Here is a 23485-nt window from a genome sequence, read left to right as displayed (position 1 = left end):
ATTGGTCAGCGCTCATTAACTCAGCTTTGTTTAACTAACCGGGGAGAGGCGGGAGCTGCAGCTCCCCTAATTGCTCAGTGGCATAGCAGCCTGTCCACGCGGGGGCCAGGCCTCCCGCTGGCTCTCTGAGCTGTAACGGGCACCGGGGCTGGGACCAGCTTGGGGTCCGACAGCCCTGGTGAGCGTAGGCGGGACCTTTCTATGCTCACTGCAGGCCTGGGCCAGTGCCCCTCTGGGCTCCCCACCCAGAGCTGGGGATAGAACCCAGGAGTCCTGGCTCCCAGCCCCCTGCTCTAACCACTAGCCCCCACTCCCCTCCCAGAGCTGGGGATAGAACCCAGGAGTCCTGGCTCCCAGCCCCCTGCTCTAACCACTAGCCCCCACTCCCCTCCCAGAGCTGGGGATAGAACCCAGGAGTCCTGGCTCCCAGTCCCCCCTGCTCTAACCACTAGCCCCCACTCCCCTCCCAGAGCTGGGGATAGAACCCAGGAGTCCTGGCTCCCAGCCCCCTGCTCTAACCACTAGCCCCCACTCCCCTCTGAGAGCTGGGGAGAGAACCCAGGAGTCCTGGCTCCCAGCCCCCTGCTCTAACCACTAGCCCCCACTTCCCTCAGAGCTGGGATAGAACCCAGGAATTCTGGCGCCCAGCCCCCTGCTCTAACCACTAGCCCCCACTCCCCTCTGAGAGCTGGGATAGAACCCAGGAATTCTGGCTCCCAGCCCCCCTGCTCTAACCACTAGCCCCCACAGCTGGGGAGAGAACCCAGGAGTCCTGGCTCCCAGCCCTCCCACTCTAACCACTAGCCCTCACTCCCCTCCCAGAACTGGGGAGAGAACCCAGGAGTCCTGGCTCCCACCATTACACTCCACTCCAACCCCCCGGCTTTTGTCTCACTCCCTTTCCCTCCTTACGTCTCCGGTGCCTGGCCTTGTCCCGCCCCCCTGTCGTCACTCACCGACAGGTGCTGGAACAGCCAGGCCCGCATGATGTTGGTGGCGACTTTGGGGAAGATCCCCCGCTTCTTGTTGCGTTTTTTGTCCCGGTCCAGGTCGTCGTCGTCCCCGGTGCTGGGGGAGGCCACGCTGTTGTCCAGGCAGTCCCCTGAGAGAGAGGCAGCCTGAGTGTCCGGGAGCGGGACTCGAACCCGGGAGCGGTGCTGCTGAGACACCTGCCCCTTGCTGCTCGAGCTAAAGAAGAGCTTTCGGCCCCGTCCCTGGTGCTGACGCACAAACGCGGTTCAGCCGCTAGGGGGTGACAGAGAGCCACAGCAGGGGCACATGGCCCCCTAGGGCGAGAAGGAGAAGCGCCCTCGCTTGGCTGTTCTACGTCTCGTCTCCTGCACCTCGGGCAAGCGTCTTCACCAGTGCAAAATCCTAGTGCCCGTCCCCTCGTGCACCAGGCCCTGCTCCCCTCCCAGGGCTGGGGACAGAACCCAGGAGTCCTGGCCCCCAGTCGTCCTGCCCCTCTGCTTTAACCACTAGACCCCACTCCCCTCCCAGAGCCAGAACCCAGGAGTCCTGGCTCCCAGTCGTCCTGCCCCTCTGCTTTAACCACTAGACCCCACTCCCCTCCCAGAGCCAGAACCCAGGAGTCCTGGCTCCCAGACGCCCCTACTCCAACCCGCTGCCCCCCCTCCTCGCCAGTGGCTGCTGCTGGATTCCTGCCCTGCTGCAGCCTGGGCCGAGCCCCACCAGCCGTGGGAATTTGGGACTTTTCCTCGGCTCCTTGTGGTGCGGGGCCCAGGACGAGGCCGTTTCGGATCAGACAGACTCTGGTTTTTCTCTCAGCCCCAGCCTGGGGGGTGGGGACTTGAGTGACTCCGCGGCGGTGGTTGGGGAGAGGGGCTGTAGAAGCTATGGGGGTGAGGTGGGGTGAGGCCGGGGAGCCCATGGACACACAGAAGGGTGTAATGGGCGGACGACTGCAACCCCCCCCTCCCCCGTAGGTCTGCTAGGCCCCCCGCACTGCGAGCATCTTTCAGTCAACCCCCGCCGGGGGCAGGATTCAAACCCACGACGTTGAGGGCTGGTTCCCTTTGAGAAACAAACCTCCCCACGGCTGCGGTAAAGTGAAACGGAACCCGGGTCTGGTCGCTGGACGGGTCTGGGTCGCTGTTAATAGCGCAAGGGGCCGGGGGTGGGTGGGTGTGTGTGTGTGTGTGTCACTGCCACCTCCTGGATGGAACCGGAATTGCACTCCTGTGTGTCCTAGACCCCTACCCTGCTCCCAACTGCTGGGGATTCTCCTTTGGCTCAGGGTGCAAGGCACAGCAGGATGTGGGTTCAACCCCCCCAGGTTCTGGCGGCTGCTTTTATTTCCTGCTCTCTTCTCCCCGCAGCCCCGACACGCTGCTCCCCCCAGCAGTGCCACAGCCTCCTCCAGGCCTCAGCCCTGATCCTACGTCCTCTATAGGGCACATGGGTCTATTGGGGCACCTGCTAGTGCGGTTTGCAACCCGCTCCCCCCCCCAGAGAGACATAAATCCCCCCCCTCCAGCTGCTGATCTTTCATATCCTCCGGCTAAAAGGCAGCTTAAAAGTCTTGCCTGAAGCACCCGTAAATTATGCATCAGAGAATGTGCTGCTGGGGCCGGGCTGGGTTCTCCCTCGGCCCCCACTCCCTGCCCCCCCCCCCCAGGCAGCCGATGGATTTTCGTAGCGGGGGAAATCCCAGAGAACAAAGGAAACAGCAGGAACTAACGTCGGGGGGGGGGGATCTGGGAGTGGGGAGAGGGGTTAAGTGGGTCATAAGAGGTTCCGGCGGGGAGTGCGGATGAGCTGGGATGGGGGTGAGAAGGGAGGAGTGGGGGGTTAGGAGCAGGGAGGTGGGGAGGGTGCAGGGGTGGGGGAGGGGAGCTAGGACAAGAGGGGGAGGGGCATTAGGAGCAGGGAGCGGGTGGGGAAGGGCAGTGGGGTGCAGGGGTGGGGGAGGGGAGCTAGGACAAGAGGGGGAGGGGCATTAGGAGCAGGGAGGGGGTGGGGAAGGGGAGTGGGGTGCAGGGGTGGGGAGCTAGGAGAAGAGGGGGAGGGGCCTTGGGAGCAGGGCGGCCGTGGGGCGCACCAGCTCTAAAGCCCAGTTTGGGACAGGAAGTGACGGCGACTCCCTTGGAGCTGCCGGGTCAATTCAGGGCCCAGCACCAGACACCTCAGAGTCAGCACCTCACTGCAGCGCAGCGCCCCCTAGCGCCACCCCTGGGGCAATGGGGCCAACGCTGTCTGCCAGGGGAGAGCGCCCCCTGCTGCCCCCTCCGCGCTCCCTGCCCCACAGCGTCCCCTGCCCCACAGCGCCCCATGGGGCCAGCCCTGCCTGCCAGGGAGCGCCCCTGCTGCCACCCCCCCCCCCCCAGCGCCCCATGGGGCCAGCCCTGCCTGCCAGCTGCCCCACAGCGTCCCCTGCCCCACAGCGCCCCCTAGCGCCACCCTGGGGCAATGGGGCCAGCCCTGTCTGCCAGAGGAGAGCGCCCCCTGCTGCCCCCGCTGTGCTCCCTGCCCCACAGCGCCCCATGGGGCCAGCCCTGCCTGCCAGGGGAGAGCGCCCCCTGCTGCCCCCGCCCCACTCCCTGCCCCACAGCGCCCCATGGGGCCAGCCCTGCCTGCCAGAGGAGAGCGCCCCCTGCTGCCCCTGCCTGTGAATGGCGCACAGGGAGGCCGGGGCACTGACTTCCCTGGTCATGGCCAGTTTCACCAGCCATCACACTGGGCCCGTCGCTGTGTCCCGGCTGGAATCACCCCAGAGACGCCCCGGCACAGGGCTGGCTGGGGGGCTACGCACCCCCCTCCAGAGCCTCTCACCCTTCTCCCAGACGGCCCATGGGCTGAGCAGCGTCTCCCACCGTGCCTCCATCCCCCCTCTCCTCTACCCCCGCTCCCCGCCATCCCCTGCTCCCCACCATCCCCGCCGTCCCTCATCCCCACTGTCTCTCCGCACCCCCACTACCCTCCATCCCCACTGCCTCTCCACACACACCCCGCCTCCCCGCCATCCCCTGCTCCCCGCCATCCCCTGCCATCCCTCATCCCCACTGTCTCTCCAACCCCTCTGCCCCTCCATCCCCACTGCCTCCACACACCCCCGCCTCCCGCCATCCCCTGCCGTCCCTCATCCCCACTGTCTCTGCAACCCCCTCTGCCTCTCCACATCCCCGCTCCTCCGCCATCCCCTGCCGCCCTCATCCCCACTGTCTCTCCATCCCCTCTGCCCCTCCATCCCCACTGCCTCTCCACAGCCCCCTCTCCCGCCATCCCCACTCCATCCATCCCCTGCCATCCCTCATCCCCACTCCCAGTCTCTCCAACCCCACTCCCCACCATCCCCGCTGTCTCTCCGCACCCCCACTGCCCTGCCATCCCCTGCAGTCCCTCATCCCCACTGTCTCTCCACACCCCCACTACCCTCCAACCCCTGCTGTCTCCACCCCTGCTGTCTCCACACACACACCCCTCCCTCCATCCCCCCGGCTGTCTCTCCAAACCCCCACTTTCCCTCCACCCCTCCCGCCTCTCTATCCCCCTCCCCCGTGTTCGGCTCTATGCCACCCCACAGTCTCCGCGTGGGGCTGCGCTGCACAGGGAGGAAGGGGACCTCCGTGACCCTGGAGCCAAGGGCAGCCGCGGCCCCTTCCTCTGCCCGCTCTGCTCCGCCCCCCGGGGTAATCACCGTGCCGAGGGCAGCACCGTGCGCACCCGGAGCAGCCCATTGCCTGGCCGTGATGGCCGGCTCTCGGTTCCTACCCACGGGCATGGGGCTCCACCCCAGAGGCAGTTGCATTGCAGGGTTGAAGGGGCCACGCGGGCCGCCACACAAGGCAGGAAGGGGTTAACGAGCTACCAAAAGGCCAATCAGCCCAAACGGAGACACCTGGCAGTGAAGGTTTCAGAGGAAAAGCCCTTGGCTGGGCGGGGGGAGGAAGATGGAGCTGGTGGAGGCAGCTCTGGCCTAGTGGATCTCGTGGGAGATGAGGAAGCTTCCCGACTTGGGGTGCCTGGGGACCAAGAGCTCACTGCAGGGCTAGTCGGCGTCGGAGGCTGGCTGGAGCCGGGAAGAGCAGCTGGGAAACTGAGGCTGAGCGGCTGCTACGCTGCCCCTCCCCACCGCAAGGGGGGCACTCAGGTGACGGGCAGGCCCTCGTGCGGCACGCGCGTTTCACAGAGTCGCACCGACGCAATGCACCAGCACAGGACTGGGACTCGCTGCTGGGGAGACGCACTCCTGGGGTCTGAGCTCGGCCCAGCGTGGCTGGGGCTGTGTGGTACCCGGGGGGGGGGCTGCTGATCAGTGACACTTGCTAGGGCCAAATTCCCGCCCCCCAATCAAACTCCAGCTACAGGGATTCCGTTCTGCCGCCTCCCAGCCCCTGTCATTTCACGGGGAGTTGGGCTCCTCCGTCACTTCCTGTCCCAAACTATTCTGCACCACCGTGGCTGTTAAGCAGCTGGCCCACTGCACCCCAGAGGCGGCTGCATTGCAGGGCCGGGAGAGGGATCGCTGAATAAACAGCGGCCCTGCACCACCCCAGAGGCGGTTGCATTGCAGGACTGGGTGGCACCTGTCAAGTGCTTCTCAGGCTGTAAAGAGGCTTTTCTCCCAGCCAGGAGATTTCGCCCCACAGGCTGGGCTGGTGCAGGGGTGGGGGGGTGTCCCACCTTACCTGGCTCGCTGGAGTTGTCGCCGCTCTGCGAGGCGATGCCCCCACTGGAGGGGCCTGGGGTGCCCGAGTGCGTGGACCCCGTCTCGTCGTGGTCTCGGATCCAGGAGTTATTCTAAACACAGAGAGGGCAGCGCTGGGAGGGTTGGCCAAGCCTGGAGCGCCGGGTGGTGGAGCCGGAGCCAGGCCCAGTGCGACCCCCCTGTTACTCCTGCTACGCCCCATCTCAGCCCAGTGCCCGGCGCGTGCTGCCTGGCCCAGTGCCCGGCGCGTGCTGCCTGGCGCGTGCCTGGCGCGTGCCTGGCATGGCAGCGGCCCCCGAGCTGGGTTGGCCTGGGACCATGCCCAGCGACAAGGAGGGGCCATGGATCTTGGCCAAGGGGGTCTGGGCAACCCCCGGCCCAACGAGGGGGCCCAATCTGGGTTGTGAGGCCTGTGCAGTGCCTGGCACGGTGGGGGCCGTGGATGTGGGTCGTTGGGGGAGGGAGTCTGTGCAGCGCCCGGCACGGTGGGGGCCGTGGATGTGGGGTGGGGGGGGGGGGGGGAGTCTGTGCAGCGCCCAGCACGGTGGGAGCCGGGGATGTCGGTCATGGGGAGTCTCTGCAGTGCCCAGTGTGACGGGGACCCTGGATGTCGGGGGGGGGGGGGTGTCTGTGCAGCGCCCAGCACGGTGGGGGCCGTGGATGTGGCGGGGGGGAAGTCTGTGCAGTGCCCAGTGTGACGGGGACCCTGGGTGTCAGGGGGGGGGTCTGTGCAGTGACAGAGACCCCAGATCTCGGTTGCTGCCTCTAGTTGCTACGTTATCAGCACTAAAAGACCCTCTAACAAGACCAGACCCATTGGGGGGGGAGTCGCCATGCAGCACCCTGGGGGCTGGCCAGCAGGCTCCCGCAGCCCAGCTCACCCCACAGCAATGGGGCCCGGGTGAGGGGGATTTGCACAGGGTGAGGATGGTTGGGAACCCCCAGCCCCCGAGCGGCAGGGCGGAGTTTAAGGGGCTGCGGCTTTGCCCCCAGGAGGAACGATACAGCTCAGGTTACCCCCCCCCCGCCTGCCCACCCATCTAGCCCCCTCCCTGCACGTGCCCCACCTCGTTAACCCCGGCTAGCGATCCAGGCCCTCGGCGGGAGCCTGGGGGTGAGACGGGTTAAGGAGGGACGGGCTGCAGGGGGGAACCTGACACGCGCCCCCCACAGGGGCAGGGGAGCAAAGGTCCCTGGTTAAAGGCCCAGGAGGCCGAGGCTGCAGCGCTGACTGTAACCCAACCGCCGGGGACACGTGGAGCGAAATTCCCGCTGCTCCTGCCAGCGCCGGCCTCCTTTAAACTGGAGTCACTTCAGAGTGACTCCCCACTCCCCTCCCAGAGCTGGGGAGGGGAACCCAGGAGTCCTGGCTCCCAGCCCCCCCGCTCTAACCACTAGACCCCCACTCCCCTCCCAGAGCTGGGGCAGAACCCAGGAGTCCTGGCTCCCAGCCCCCCCAGCTCTAACCACTAGACACCACTCTCCCCCCCCACCCCAAACAGCTGCCTGCTCCTGCATTTACCGCCCTCCCATCCTACCTATATTCCAGCTCCCTCTGGCCCTTTGAGAAGGTGCTATTGTCCGATGGAGCACGGTGCACCGGGCTGGCTCCACGGGGCTCGCAGGGGAGCCCTTGGGGAGTTGGGGTCTCACTTTACCACAAACGCCAACAACTTGGTTCATTGCTCTGGGGCGAGGGGGTCTCGGGGATCTAGACTGCCCAAGAGCAGGGCTGGGTACACTCTTGTCTCGAGCCTGAGCCCTTCCTCTGCCATCCACAAGGCTGCAAATATTCCCCCGGGGAAGAGAGGAGTTTTGCAATGTGTCTGCGTTTGCAGGGTGTGTGTGTGTGTTGTGTCGTCTCTACCGGCAGCGATTCTGTTTGCAGCGTGTGCGTATATGTGCAAAGATCAGGCGTGTGTTGGCCGTGGGTGCACCCACACAGATCAGGCGTGTTTCCAGCGTGCCTCTGTATGTGCAAAGCTTATGCCTGTGTTTGTGGCACAGATCACGTATGTTGCCAGCGTGTGCCCAGGCACGGCCACAGGCGTGATCTTTGTGTCTCCATGTGTGCCAGGCAAAGATCACGCGTGTGTTGGCGGCGGCGGCGTCCCTGGGCGTGCACAGCTTGTTGGGTGTGTCTGTCTCTGCAGGCGCGGGTGGGTGGGGGGTATATTAGGAGAGGTGACCCCTGCCCTAGGAAGGGTCCCGCTAACAGCCGGGACCCTCCTGTGTCTGTCATTGTCAGAACCCCAAGGACAGATGGGTCAATATGGGGGTGGAGCCGGGGGGGTGGGGGGCTGCTTCCCCTCCGGCTGCTCCCAAGTCCTGGTCTGGAATCAGGGATGGACTTGAGGGTGGGGGAGTCTATGCAGGGCCTTGATGCTGATGCTGAAACTGACCCCAAATCAGCCCCCCAGCAGGGTAGGTGTGGGTGGGGGGGGCGGCTCCATCTAATTATAACAACAAAGTCCTGGCTGGGGATTAGCTCCCTCCACCCATAGCGAGTAGCCCGGGGGCGTATTAAAAATGCAGCAGAGTTGCTATAGGCAAATGACTGCGCCGGCTGCATTAGCAAGCGGGGGGCAGCGGGCGGGTGGGGCGGCCCAGACGCTCCCTCGTCCAAAGCACGGTTCCGTCATTAACATTTCCAAAGCCGGAGGGGTGCAGGGGAGTCTGGCGTCCTTTGGAGGCGGGGACCCCCCCACCCCGATCCACCCTTCCCCACACTGAGCTCCGGCTTCTGCCCACGGCCCCTCTCACAACATCAAGTCCCCCAGGTAGCAAGGTGGGAGGAAGCCACGTGGGGTGATCGCTTTGGGGGTGAGCCGGGCCCCCGGGATCGCAAAGGGGCTGGTGATAACAGATGCTGGGCTAGATTCTCACACGCAACCCTGCAGCTGCTCCTCCATCCTGACCCGCAACCCCCCGGCTCCCCCCACACCTGCTTTACCGCTGCCCCTCAATCCTCACCCCCTCCCCTCACTATTCCAGTCTGAGCAGATGGCATCGGCCGAATGCCCAACAAATACCAGTCAGCCCCTGTGGTGTGCTTTTTATCCCTAGATCTCAAATGGGGAAACTGAGGCCGGGGTGGGGGGGAACTTGCCACAGGTCACCCAGCAGGCCAGAGTGAGGAATCAAACCCAGGTCTCCCGAGCACCGTTCTGTCCATGGGGCTGTTCTGCCTTGGGGCTACCCTAGCACCTCCCCTGCCCCCATGGGCCCCGGGGAGCAGGAAACAGCCCCTGGAGGGTGTCCCCCACCCCCTCCCGGGCCCCTTCGTGCTGCGTGTGTGTGTCAGGGAGCGGGGGCAGGCGCTAGCTGTCTGCAATCCTCCGTGCGTGTTGCGTGCGTGTGGAGGGGGGGAGGGAGGGTGCCGAGCCCTGGCTGCTCACACACATGCCGATGTGTAACGTGCCGGCCCCGAGGGCTCCCCGTGTGTCTGGGGGTGCACGGTGGACATGGCTGCACATTCGTAGCTGGGGGGGCACGTGTCAGTCGGTGTCGAGAACTGCTGCACACACCTGCGGGCGCGTGAGCGGCGCGGCACGTCCGTTACTGCGTGTCTGGGCACACGCCCGCGTCATCGCCGGGGAGGAAAGACCCCGTTTCCCTTCCCTCTGAGCCAGCCAGTCCCCCCCCCAACCTGGATCAGAGCCTCCTGGAGGGGAAAAGGCCTCGTATCCCACTGGATGGACGGCCGCACCCCCAGAGCGCCGGGAGAGACAATGGCACCCTCTGTTTTGGGACGCACGAGCCCCGGGACGCAGCTGCAGCTCCGAGTGCTTGGCCAGGGCATGGGGACATGCGTGGATTGGCCGGACCGGTGCTGAGATGCCGCAGTCCCCATCCCCGAGAGGCTGGCTGGGCCCGCTGCTGCCAGCCACATAAATGTCCCCGCCGCTCGGGGTGGGCTGAGCTGGGGCACTGGGGCCAGACGTGGGGGGGCTGGGGCCAGCTGGGGAGCCGCTTGAAAACCTCGGAGCCGGGTCCTGGGGTCTGCCTCAGTTTCTCCTCCCACCCCTTGTCTCTGGAGCCTGGGAGGTCTCTGGAGCAAGGCCCATCTCTCTCAGTGTATCCGCGCAGCACAAGGAGGGACCCCCCAGATCTCGTGGCTAAAGCAGGCGTCCGGTTTCCCACCTGGTCGGAGAGGCTGGCGCAGGAGCCCGTGAAGTCCTCCAGGTCGGATTTGGAGCCCCCGTCCCGATCGTCGATCACCAGGTCGATGGGCATCTTCCCCTTCAGGCAGGTGATGTAGCGGTGGCAGAAATTGTCGCACAGGTCGTGTACCTGCTCCCCAAAGAGGAGAACCGTTAGGAGGCAAGAGGCCAGGCGGCTGGGTCAGAACCCAGCGGGGCTCGGTGCTTTCCAGCAGCTCCCAATCAGGCCTGCCCATCTGGCCCGGCGTCCCGTCTCCCCAGCCCTGAGCTGAGAGGAACCACGGAGAAGATCCAGACAAGGGGCCGGCCAGGCAGGATCAGAACTCAGGGGCCATCTCTGCCGTCTGACAGCGACAGATGCCACCAGGGGGCAAGATTCCCCCCCCCCTCGTGTTAGCACTGCTCCTGAGCCCTCATCCTCAGAGATCAGCTAGACCTCTGAAGTAGGAGAGGGTTGTGGGGTTTTTTTTTGGTGTTTGTTAGGTGTATTACGGTAGCCTCGGGACCTCCCGGTGCTCGGCCCTGTCTGGCATTTGTCAGGAGCCCCAGGCGTGCTAGGGGCTGTACAAAAACACTGAGCCGAAAAGACCACCCTGCCTCCAGTCGAAGAGACAGGCGGTGGAGATGGACAGAGATTGGGCAGGGCCGGGCAGGTGTGATGGAGGTGGGGGAAGGAGGGAGGGCTGTGCATGCGTGATGGGGGGGTGTCTCTGCAGAGCCGGGCACAATAGGAACCCCACCTTGGTTGGGGGGGTGTCATCTAGGTGTTACCATAGTACACCCCCTAGCGAGAAGACTGGAGCCCCGTCTGCCCTAGGCCAGGACCCCTCCCAGTGTATTTGTTGCGGACGCTGTGGGTCCCTCCTCTGCCTTTCCTCTCTCTGGGCCTTCGGCTCTGAAAAGCCCCAGCTCCCAGCTTCCCCTTTCTTCCCTGCTCCTGGCAGAAGCACTTCGCCGCCCCCCCCACCCCCTTTATCAGCTCCCAGCAGGCACCCGCTGTTGCGCTCAAAGGGTTAATTACCCCCATTAACAAGGGGATTATCGAGTTAAAAACCGTGAGGGCGATTGTGGCCGTAATGAGCTCATTACCCTGGGACCCGCCATCCCTCCCCCTTCGCGACTGCATCATGCCTGGAATTTACCAGACCCGCCGCCCCGGGGAGGGGAACGGGCCAGATCCGCCCCCTCCGCGCCAGCCAGGGATCTGGCCCACGGACCCCCATGGAGCCACGGCTGGTCGGCACGCGCTGGAGATCTCTCGCCAGCCAGGTTTTCTTTCCAACCCTGCGCAAACGCTGGACTGACAAGCCAGCAAGGCCTGATTCTGCTCTTGCTCATTCCTCCTCCAGTGGCGTTACTCCCCGTTTACACCAGGATTTACCCTCCCGCCCCACGGTGACCCGATCGCTCTACAGCCGGCTGGGCTAAGCAAGCCGAGCACAGCTGACTCCTGCTGTATGCCAGGGAAAGGGGCAGAGAGTCTGGCTCGCTAACCCCTCAATGTGTGAAGTCCATAGGGCCCAATTCTGATCTCACACCCCTTGTAAATCGGCCCAGAGCCGCGCGCCGATTTGGAATTCGTCCCTTGGAGTAACTCCACTGACTTGGGGGATTCCGAGTCCCGATTCATTCCAGTTTAACTAAAATCAGAATCTGACCCTCTAGCCCTGCGGTTGCCGATTATTACGTTAAATTGATTTCAAACCGTTTCAAGGGTGTGCGTATTAGTGGTCAGAACTGGTGCAATTACATGTTGACGGGGCAAGATCTTTAATTCAGACCGGTCCTAAAACTGCTGGAGAAGAGAACAGACAAATCCTGCCGTGATGCCGGCAGAATTCAGCTGTCATCCACCCACCTGGGAAGGTCTCTTCCCACAAGACCACTCCTCTCTGAAGCATCAGGGCAAACTCTGAGTGCCGACTTGGCCTTAGACATCCTAGTCTTTCACTTGCACGAGACCTGCTGCCCAAATGCAAAGTTTATCCCGATCTCCACGTGTGAGAGCGTCAAGAAATTTCCCCTGGCTTCTCTGTAAATCAAACCCAGCCGTTCGTAGGGGCATCGTTTGCTTATCCCTTGGATGGGTCACTTTGAAAGCGTTCGGTCTAACTCCGAGCATCGTCTGTGTTTTCTTCAGACTCCAACTCCAATCCTCTGTCCTTGATTTTAAAGGAGCGACGTTGATTTACGCTAGGGGAAGGTCTGCCCGTGGGGTTTTTTTAATAAAAAGATAAACCTCCACATGTTTCTTTAACAGCACGGGGCTGCGGCAGAGGCCTGTACTACCCTGGTTTCGTTACTTTAACAACGACACGTGCTACCCAGGGCTTTGGCTATCGGAGACTGAAGTATTGTCAGAACTAGCTGCAGCTACTGTAAATTAACAATCTATTTTACAAAGCAGCCTCACCGAGGAAGGGCGGCTCAGTGGTTGGGGCCCTCGCCTGGGTCTCGGGAGACCTGGGTTTAGGCCTCGTCTCTCCTACAGCTTCCCTGTGTGATCTTGGGGAAAATCACTTCCAAGGGATTTAGGTGCCTAATTCCCATTAACATCTAGGTGCCTAAACCTAGATCCTTGGAGGATCTAACCTGTAAGTTTCTCTGTGCCTCAGTTCCACCTCCGCGATAACAGCACCACTCTATCTCACTGGGGAGGGTAAATACCCTGAAGATTGGGACATGCCCAGAGGCTATGGTGATGGGCACCATAGAGAGGTTGATTGAGTTAAAAAAACATTGGAGCGATTCCAAGGGGCTTGGAATTAGGCCCTTTACCATCACTTCTACTGGAACTCTGCCAGCGAAGGTGCTAATTAGCACCCTCTCTGGATCCGGTCCACTGTGGGGTACTGAAGCCAAAGGCCCACCGAGGTGCTTAAAGATAAGCGAGGCCCTTAAGCCCGTGCGTACTGCCAAGCAGGTGGTTAATTCTACCCTGATTCTGCAAAGCATGAATCCAAGTTCAAGGGGATCTGGACTGGGTCTGTCCTGTTTAAGTCCCCAGTCCTACAAACACTCGTGCGTGGGAGTCACTTTATTCACCAGAGCAGCACGTCTATTGTAAATCAGTAATTATAACTTGTAGTGCCGGAGCGTCGAGCAGCTACAGCTCTCCCAAGAATCAATTTGGGGGGAGGGGGGCTTGCTGGCAATTCCAAATTTAAAAAAAAATTGTTTTGTGTTGACCTGAAAACAAAATTTCTTGGAACTTTTAGCGAATCTAAAAGCTTAAAAAACAAACAACCCCCAAAACAATTTGTTTTGATTTTAGACATTTTAAAACGAAATCAAAGGAAAGGAAAATTCCAACCGAAATGTTGTTCCAACCCAAGCACTCAAAACTCGCATCCGAAAATGTCAGATTGAAGCACTGATTTGTTTTTTGGGGGTTTTTTTAGAATGTTTGTTTCTTTTTTTTCCAACCTCAACAACCCTCAGAAATCGCCCGGCCTTCGCGAACTGTTCCAAGTCTGTTTCTTTTGAAGAACAAACTTCCAGCTGTAAACGTTTGCTCGGTTCTAGCTAGGGGATCAGGGCGTGTTGGGCCGGGCTGCAGGCGCTGTACATTTTTATGACTATTAGGCGTGTTACGGGAGCCGTAGGGAGCACCGCTGCCCCGCCTCCCCCATGCCTCAGAACCCCATTGCGCCCGGAGCTGTACAAACGCAGAACAAAACGACAGTCCCTGCTTAGAGCTGGGCACAAAAAAATGATGGCAAATAGTCAATTTGGGTTGAATGCGGGGAATAGTTTTATCAGGGAAAAAATAAAATTTGGAAAAAGTCAAAACGTTTTTTTAAGATTTGGCCAAAACATTGAATTTATACCCTTTGTTTTAATACACGTCCATTTATTTTCTCCTCTCTCTCATGCCTGGCCTCTACTCTGAACCTGCCCCTCTCCCCCCGTCTTGCCAGATGAAAAATTAAACCTTCGAGGGCCGTTGTACCAGTGAACCAGGAGAATAATCCCAAAGCCGAAATTCAGCCCCACGTGGGTTTAAAACTGTTTTATTTGGCCACTTCACAGCTGCACGGGGGGCTTAGTGACGGGCCATGCGGCTTTCAGCACGGCCAGCGGCACGGCTTCGCTGGGAAACATCAATGAGAAGGGGATTGGCTTTCGCGGGACTTTCTCCTTGCTCAGATGATTTGGTTGGAGGTTCATTTCTGCTGTCGTCGCATGAAACCTCAGATCCATCATCAAAGCAGCTGCGAACGGGCAAAAAAAGTTGCACCGTATTTAACTAAATGTTACTTGTGATGTTTGCAATGGCTCCAATTGGAAAAAAACAACCTACAGCCAGAGTATCGATTGGCTACAGCCCTGCCGGAGTCACTGGGGCCAGCTTCCCCCGCTGGTGTAAAATTGTGTGGCTCTGTTGAAGTCTATCGGCCCAATTCCCCCCCTGGTGCAAACTGGCAGAACTCCCTTAAAATCAAGGGGACCAATCTCTAGCTGGAGCAAACCAATGGAGCTGGGCCAGTTTGGATCAGCTGAGGGTGTGGCCTACAAGGGTTCCTTTCAGAGGGTTTCCTTTTGCTTTTTAATAAAAAGCCGCTAAAAATAATGACCCCCCCCAACCCTGCGCTGGGGAGGGGGAAGGGAGGAAAAGGTGTCGATTTACCTTTTCTAATTCCAAGAGATGGAATCGCAGCACCTGAATTGACTGGATCATCTGTAACGAGAACACAAGGGGAAATCCGTTTGAGGAGGCCTTATCTGCATCTCCAATAAGAGGCTGGAGCGGCATAACGGGGCCAGCGCGTAAACCAAACTCATGGAGCTGGCTGGATTATACTCAGACAGTCACTTGGAGGGAGCCTTTGCTTTTCTCTCCCCGGCCCTCCACGTGAAACTTAACGAGCCTGGTTCTCCGCGGCTCGGGGCACAGGCACTTAGACCAGCACACGCCCGTGCGATGTGAGTGGGACTCACTGGGCTCCCGTGTAAACGTCCAAAGCAACGGAGCACGAGGCCTAATAAATCCCTTACTCGGGAGAGTCGGAAAAGCCTTTCTAAGGGCCGAGTCCATTGGTGTGACTCCCGTGGGCCAGATCCCGCGCCGCCGTTACGCCGCATCGCTTCGGAGCTGAGGTGGTGAATAAGGCCTGGCTTTTGAAAGGCCGCAGCGCCTCCGTCGCATTTCCAAGACGGATTTAGCAGCCTGCGTCCCCTTTGAAAACGACCTGGCCGTTGCAACGCGGAGCACGGCAACGCCATCGCCCCTTTAAAAATCTGGGCCTTCATTCTTAGATTTAGGAAATGAATGAATTTCCCTGCATGCAACATCTTTAGCCCCTGATCCTGCTAAGACTTCACGCATGTGCTTAACTTTGGGTGCACTGAATAAGTCCCAGTACAAGTCCTTATTGAGGAAAGCACTTAGACTCAGCTTTGAGTACGTGCTTCCATCTCTCGTGTCCATGCTCAAAGGCCCGGGCCAGACAGGAATGCAAGCTTGCATGGAGGCTGAGTGGAATCAGCTCACTCCTGGGGCATAGCTTTGCAGAACTGGAGCCACATTTCAATGAAGATGAGTAGCACGAAAGAAAAATAACCCAAAGCCAATCAGACCCGCAGAAAAGCCATTTAAAAAAAAAAAAGATTATTTGCATTGTACACGGAATTACAGATTTATTTATTTTTTTTAAAGTTTCTTACCAAATTATCCAGCTCAGGATTGGAAGAAAATAAAGGTTTTTCTGTCCTAATCTAGAAAGAGAAAGACACGGGCAATCCAGCACAAATAAAACACAGAGAGGCAAAAGGTTAGCACGATTAAAAAAAATCTGCTTTTCTCATTTCCCCAGAACATAAAAAGAGAGAGAGAAATCTCTCTTTCCCCAGAGCTTCCGTGACATCCCCACATGCGTATATTTCACTCTAGGCTCTGCCCTGTCTATGTATTTTAAAATATTCCCACCCCTGCTGCGGCCCAGCCCCTCCTATGCAAGATCAGATTTCACCCCGTCTCCTTTTTAAAAGTCCTTCCAAGCAAGCGTTGTGCACGCTCTCTCTCTCTCTCTCTAATTTTTAAGCGCGACGCAGCCTCATGTACACTCTCGGCCTGGCCAAGGCATGTCCATAAAGGCAGGATTAACACAAGGTTTTTTGTTTTGTTTTGTTTTGTTTTGTTTTGTTGGCAATGCTAAGATAGCAGCTGGGCCTGATTTGCCGAGTCTGATTCAGTGCTGGGTCTTCCAAGCAGTTCCCCGAATCGAGCCAGCGATCAGTCGATTTTACCCGGGGATAACGCTAGAGCGAGTCAGGCCCCAGCGCTGGCCCGGCTTCCCCTGCGTTCCTCTGGCCGTAGCTGTCTCCTGCTTTGCCCCCCGCCGGCTCCAGACACTGACCTGTTTCGCGAAGACGGCTATGTCCTCGTTGAAGGAATCGGAGGAGCAGACGTCCCCACCGGGGTAAGAGCCCGAGGTATCCCTGGGGGAGCAGGTCGCCAGCTCACACTTCTCAAAGACCAAGGCCAGCAAGGGGAACAAGGGATGCCTGCCACACAGAGGCCAGGTTAGAGCCGCACACTAGGGGTGACCAGATGTCCCGATTTGGGGGTCTTTTTCTTATAGAAGCTCCTATTACCTCCCACCCCCGTCCCGATTTTTCACACTTGCTGTCTGGTCACCCTACCGCACACACAGGGTGCAAGGCACATGCATTATGCAATCCAGGCACCCAGCCGATCAGCGCCGGAACAAGGTTAGAGGAGGCCCTGGGGCAAGAATACATTAGCCAGCTGCATCCGCCCCCGTCATGCAGGAAGAGATCCCAAAACTGCCCCTCCTCCCGAAATCTGCTGCCTGGGGCCCCATAACGTCCTGGGTCCTGACACAACTGTCCCGCTTGCACCATTACAGCTCGGCCACTGCAACGGATTGCGCACCTGTGCACAAATGCCACGTGATCCGTGCAGACGCACGCACGACGCGGCGCACGCCCCGCATCTGTGCCATGCCAACGTATACCCAGCCCATGTGTAACACCCCCCCCGAGATAGTGTGCAATACACATACACCACCCACACCCCTCTGCACAAATATAAACACGCACATGTAGTCATTCATGCTCACGGATCCATTCTGTGTGGCACCAACATATCCACCCAGCCATGTTACAGAGCACCTACGCACGGTTGCATGCAGTGTAATCTGTAGCCGTGTCTGTCTCGGGATATTAGAGAGACAAGGTGGGGGAGGTAATATCTCTTATCAGACCAACTTCTGGTGGAGAGAGGGAGGAGCCGAGCTTTCCAGCTTACACAGAGCTCGTCCTCGGCTCTGGGAAAGGTATTCAGAGCTCCGCCCACCCCAGAGGTGTTAATGGGCCGGGCTCTACCTTGAGCGCTAACTACTTCCACCAACCAAGCTGGGCCACCTGGCTGTGACGCTGGGCGGCCCTTTCCCAGCCCCGAAGGGAGCTCGTGTCTCTCATCCACAGAAGTTGGTTCAATAAAAGAGATTTGCTCCCTGGCCTTGTCTCTCTAACCCACCCAGTGTGTAATAGCCGCCGTGGCCACGGCCGAGCATCACGTGCAAGCGCCCGGCGTGCACGAGGCAGGGCACACGCTGGGTAATAAAAGACGCTGTCGCACAGAAGCATGCACAACGCGCAACACACGTGCTATACACCGGCTACACACAAGTGTCGCCGCACCGACAATGGAGCACGGAGACGGAGTAGAAGCTAGACAAGCCAACCGCTGGTCACATGCCCGCGGGGTGCACTAGATTATCTCCCCAACGTATTGCGCAGAGGTGAGCAAACAAAGGCTGTACCTACTAACAGTGTATGTGACTGTTACACACGTGCACCCACTCAGACGACAGTTATACACCAGGGGGTCTCAAACTGGGGCTCGGGACCCCTCGGGGTGGCGAGGTCATTACATGGGGGGGGGGTTGCAAGTTGTCAACCTCCAGCCCAAACCCCGCTTGCCTCCAGTGTTTATAATGGTGTTAAATATATTAAAAAGTGTGTTTAATGTATTGGGGGGGGTCGCACTCAGAGGCTTGCTGTGTGAAAGGGGTCACCAGTGAAAAAGTTTGAGACTAAGGTGACCAGACAGCAAGTGTGAAAAATCGGGACGGGGTGGGGGGTAATAGGAGCCTATATAAAAAAAAAGGCTCCAAAATCGGGATTGTCCCTATAAAATCGGGACAGCTGGTCACCCTATTTGAGCCCCACTGTTATACACAGACTGGAACGGCATTAGTGTATACACACCCACAGAGCAAATACGCAAACAGAGGACCACAACCCACGGGTGTAGACAGACACAGGGCATATCATTAGGCTGGGCAAAATTAGAATTGTATTTTTTAATCATTTCGAGGTTTATTTGCAAGCATTTTCCCCCAGTTTTATGTATTTTAAATTGCCACCGTTGTGGGAACTGGGGGAGAGGGGTGTCCAGCAGTCGACACTGAGATTCAAAAAGCTTTATAATCGTGAAAACGCAAACCGTCCATCCCAAGTCAAAATAGCCAAAGTAAAGACACTCGAGGCAGTTCGCAAGCTGCTTTGCTTAGCTGCAAATTTCAGTTTTGAATCGATGGAAATATTTCGGTGGTGCGCACGGGCCGATCAACATTTTCTGATGAAATATCTAATCCTTCCAAGCCTACATATAACACTATATATAGTGCATCTATAGTATGTGACTATTGTCTATAGTACATGTAGGCCCTCGTGTAGGAATTGTATGTACATAATACACAGAGTAACGTTACTGGTGGGTACAGAGTGTGCATAATACACCAGACACCATTATTACTGTGTGTGTATAGGCACATCTATTACACACAGACACAAGGGAGAGCATTATTAGCGTGTATACACACAGTGTATATAAGATACACACACATTAGCGGAGCTGGCGGAAGAACAGATTTTTTCTCAGTTCCTGGACAGCTTTTAAGAGTGTATTTGGGAGGGAATCATTTAGAGCCAAAGGTTTTGTTGAAATCAAATTGAAACGTTGTTCTGACCATTTTAAAACAGTTTGGGGAATTTAACAAGAAAATTGAAGGAAATTTTGAAACAAAAAGTCGTTGGGAACCGCAAAATACAAAACATTTTGGTCTGGAAAATGTCCGGCGCCCAAGGGGGAACGTTATGAGGGTGTATACACCCGGCTAGGGGATGACCTTGTGCATGTGCACACACACAGTGTGTATAATACATACGGGATGGCATTTAAAGTGTGTACAGACTCACACGCACAGACAGCATTTTAACCTGCGTGCATCATACGGACACGCACAGCCCTTAGCCGTGCGATATGCCTGGTGCTACTGGGCAAAGGCACCTGGGTTTCTTTCCTTGATGTGCCATCGCCCATTAGTGGAGCTGGACGGCGGTACCGCTCTGGAGCGGAACCAGCACCACTCCAGGTAGCGGGGAGAGGGCTGCTATAGAGGAGACACTGGATTGAGCTGGCAGCATTCACGGCTGCCTGGCCTTGCGTGGGACCATTCTCTAGGGGAGCAAGGTCCAGCCGCAGGGGGAGAAGGGGGCTCAGCGGAGGCGGAGGGAAGGGGCGGTTTGCGAATGGGAGAGGCGAGCTCTCTCCATTACTCTGTGTTCCTACAGCACCAGTTTCTATTGGTCCCTGGGCAACCACCATAATACGCCTGATACATTAATAATCAACATGCGTGTAAGAAGCAGGGAGCAGGCGACTGGGAGTATGAACCGGAGGGTTAGGGGAAGGGGGGAAGCACAGAAAGAAGGAAAGAAAATTAGAGGAGAAAGGGAAGGAGAAAAAGAGAAGACAGAGAAATGCGGGGCCGGGGCGGGGGGGGGGAGGGGAATATACCAAGTACATAAAACGTCCATACTATACACACACTCCTGCTCTGTAACATGGATGCACTTTGCATAGAACAGGAAGGTTCGTAATTCACAGGTGTGCATATCAACATAGCTAGTCTATCTCTACACACCCTGGTACAGAGTGCGGCCGCATCGTACAGGACAGAGAGGCTGAGAACATGCTCACGGTGTATATTTCTACATAGAGAATAGTGTATACGGCATGTGCAAATATCATATGTAAATAGCTTATGTGCCTGGGAATATTTCTGCAGTGTGTTTGCAGTATCTAATGTGTACAGCAATCTTACATACAGCTGTGTGGATAAGGGTTTGTGCGTACAGATGCACTGTAGTCTATAAAACTGATGCACAAGCCTCACATAAGAGACATAAAAACAGTGGGTGTGAGGATATCAGCATTGTACACTACAGTGTGTTTAAATGCACAAACGCATATATTGACGTGCAATGGCATATGCTCACAGAGCTGACATACAAACAGACTGATGGTGAGTTTATCTTTTATAATATGTTTGTGTGTGTTGGCATTAAACCCTGCTGTGCGTTTCTACACACATACCCACCCGCACAGCAGCATATAACATTGCCCCACAAAACACATGCTAAAAGATCTACACACGCTCCGGTCTATACAATGCAGGCACAGCATATAACACCTATTCCCACCGTGGGTCGTATTAATATGCATGGAAGATACCAATTCAGATTTGACTGTACCGCTCCTCCGTTGAATATGGTTCCAGAAACACTACACAAACTGCAGCCCTACAGTACGCGCTGCATGTGTGCAGAGATGTACGCTCACTGACAACGGCCCAGATTTATGCAGCCACGGCCAGATCCTCAGGTGGTGTAAACTGACCAGTGGCCATTAACTTCCCGGCAGCTACCCCCTCTGAGGACCTGAGGACCGTGCCATGAAGTTTAGTTTATGTTTAGATTTAAAACCGCCACACAACACAACCACCATCCATCTGTTGAAATGTGCAGTAAAGACATGCATCCAGAGACACACGCGCACACACACACACACACACACACACACACACGTCCGTATATACAGGCACAATGTACTACTGATGTGCGTACACACACGCAGAGTGCATAGCTCGTTTACACACTAGAGACAACGGCTACATATGCAGGCAGTTACACGAGTGCACCGGGAGTGTAAAGAGGTGTAAAAATGGTACCATTGGGCAAGTCTTTGCACTCACTTTACACTCATACAAGCAAACACACAAGGCAGCGGGAAACAGGGATTTTGGGCCTAGAGAATTTCTGCCCATCCAATCCAGTCTATACATACAGATCCATTGTGCAACACTAATATTCGTGTGTGTGTGTGTGACATCTTGCTCACTGTGTGTATAAACATACACACACAGAGCATGACATACATACACCCACTGTGTAAATATATATAGAGACGTAGATACAAAACTATTCTATACGTACATATATACAGTGTGCCACATTTACACGTCACAATGTTAGTGCACACGCACACGCACACACACAGAATGACCGACAAATGAACCGCTATCCATGTGTGCACAGACACACATACTATGCCCAGTGTGTATCTAAAGATACATATTGGCACCGTGTCTATCACAGCAGATTAAGGGCAGATTTTTAAAGGTATTTAGGTGCCTAGATACCTTTAAAAGCACATATTTACACCGCACGTATAGCTAGAGATACACCCATATACTCTGTGTGTGTGTATGTCAACATTACACACTTTGTAGCTGTATATATAGATCAGTGGTTCTCAAACTTTTTTTGTCCTGATGACCCTTTCACACAGCAGGCCTCTGAGTGCGACCCCCTTATCAATTACAAACACTTGTTTATATATTTAACACCATTATAAATGCTGGAGGCAAAGCGGGGTTTGGGGTGGAGCTTGCGACCCCCCATGTAATAACCTTGTGGCCCCTTGAGAGGTCCTGACCCCCAGTTTGAGACCCCCTGAGATAGAATATACCCCAAATGTTGTCTACCCAGACACCCGGTGCCGGCAGCTTCATGCTTTCCACTCGTGCAGCCCCCTGTTGGGCCCAGGATACTCGCAAGACAAGGGTGGGGCGGGAATCGCTTTTGTCGGCCCAACTTCTATTGCAAGCTTTCCGGCTTACCCAGCCCTGTGCAATCTCACGGCTAAGGCCCCGAGTGTGTAATATATCGATTATATCGCACTGTGGGTACAAACTGTTCCACAGACCCACAGGGGGCCCCCCGATCACGCTTTGCGGGCACGTGCATATGCCACATATACACACTGGTCAGGGACAGGCTAGGGCAGTGGCTTGCAACCTTTCCAAACAACCGTCCCCGTTTCAGGGGGTGGATTTGCCTCGCATCCCCCCCCCTCCATGTTTCACCTCACTTAAAAACGACTTGCTTACACAACCAGACAGAAGACTACACAACCATCACTGCCACACGATTACTGACAAAGGCCCGACTGTCTCATTGTTACCACACAATTGTTACCACACATCGGTCAGAATATCAGCCTTGTACCGACATTTCAGTGTCCGGTACACAGGCACTGTATGCAATGTTAGTGCTTTTTACGTAGCCTGTTATAAAACGAGGCAAATCCCTCGATGAGCTGATGTCCCCCCCGGAAGAGCTCTGCGTAGCCCCACTGGGCTAGGGTTACATGGTCCAGTCTCCGCGCGGGGCCCAACATTTCTGCAATCGTTTATATCTCCCCACTCACACACATATATATTATACACACCCACACACATCCAGATATATCCACCTAGGCCAGGGCTGTCTCTCGCGCTCTCCCGCTCCATCTAGACACACACTGTGCATTCCCAGCCCGCTGCACAAGTTCACACAGCATATGCTATGTAAATATTTGCAGCCAACATAAGCCATGTTATCTCCTAAGTGTGTCTCTCCCTCCTGGAACTTGAGAGCTGGCGTGTCAGCCCAGCAGCCGAGACGAGAGTCTCCACAGAGCCCACGAGTAAAAACAACAAATAGCTGCAAATTGAAAGCAGCCTCTACGCTGGCAAAGGGGGCGCACGCATGGGGGGGGAGGGGGACACTTTGTGCCCCTTGGGGGAGGAAAATAGTTTTGCTTCCCTGCTCCTAGAAATGTTTACATGGAGCCAGAAGAGCCGGGATTCGAAGAAAGAGGCTGGCAAAGTTTAACGGCCCTCGTAGCACCCGGTCCCTATTCCTCCAATAGTCACTGCAAAATCTTTGGGGGTAGGGGGGAAAGGGGTCCCGGCTGGGCCTGGGTCTTTGTAGTTTTCGGCTCCTTCTGTCCTCCACATTGGCTGCAACCTTATTGAGAAGGGAGCGATTTCTCTCTCTTTCCCTCCTCGGCTCTTGCTTCTATTTCTGTTCGTTTTCTATCGTTCCCTCTTTCTCCTTCCTGTCTTTCTTCCTCCTCCTGCTTTCCTCTATTTCCTCTGCCTGTCCCCTCTTTCTCCTCTGTTTTCTCTCCTCCTTGCCCTCTTCTGCTCCACCTTTCCCTTGGCTCCCTACAAAGGCTGGGTCCATGCTGACGCCTCAGCATTTTTCACTTATTTCCTCCCTTCCAAGGGACAGTTATTCCCCGTGGGCGGATTTAGGTTTCAGGTCCCCTCCTTCCCTTCCCAGGGTCCTTCCCTGGCTTGCATTTCTGGCCTCACCTGTAGAAAATCTCTGGACTTTCTCTTTTCAAAGAAATCAAGTGGCGCATCTTCCCATGCAGCCTTTTCTCCTGCCCGGAAAGGCACCCCCGTTTTCCAGCACCAACCCCCCACTTCTGGGTCCTGAGTGCTTCGGG

At 57.0% G+C, this 23485-nt stretch overlaps 1 protein-coding gene across 3 annotated transcripts in view; it reads right to left on the bottom strand.

Annotated features, from left to right (window-relative positions):
* MEIS3 (Meis homeobox 3) overlaps positions 1–23485 on the bottom strand; it is a 48257-nt gene that overhangs the window by 6741 nt on the left and 18031 nt on the right. For all 3 annotated transcript variants that reach the window (XM_039509767.1, XM_039509768.1, XM_039509766.1), the window contains exons 3-8: positions 16191–16338; positions 15499–15549; positions 14462–14512; positions 9812–9961; positions 5649–5760; positions 957–1102 (exon numbers count right to left, since the gene is read on the bottom strand). In XM_039509767.1, the coding sequence (XP_039365701.1) occupies positions 957–1102; positions 5649–5760; positions 9812–9961; positions 14462–14512; positions 15499–15549; positions 16191–16338 (658 nt within the window). The remainder of the gene's footprint in view (positions 1–956; positions 1103–5648; positions 5761–9811; positions 9962–14461; positions 14513–15498; positions 15550–16190; positions 16339–23485) is intronic.

This window comes from Mauremys reevesii, linkage group 22 (assembly GCF_016161935.1).
Source record: "Mauremys reevesii isolate NIE-2019 linkage group 22, ASM1616193v1, whole genome shotgun sequence".
In the NCBI taxonomy this organism is placed as follows: Eukaryota; Metazoa; Chordata; order Testudines; family Geoemydidae; genus Mauremys; species Mauremys reevesii.
This window is presented reverse-complemented; position numbering and strand designations above follow the sequence as displayed.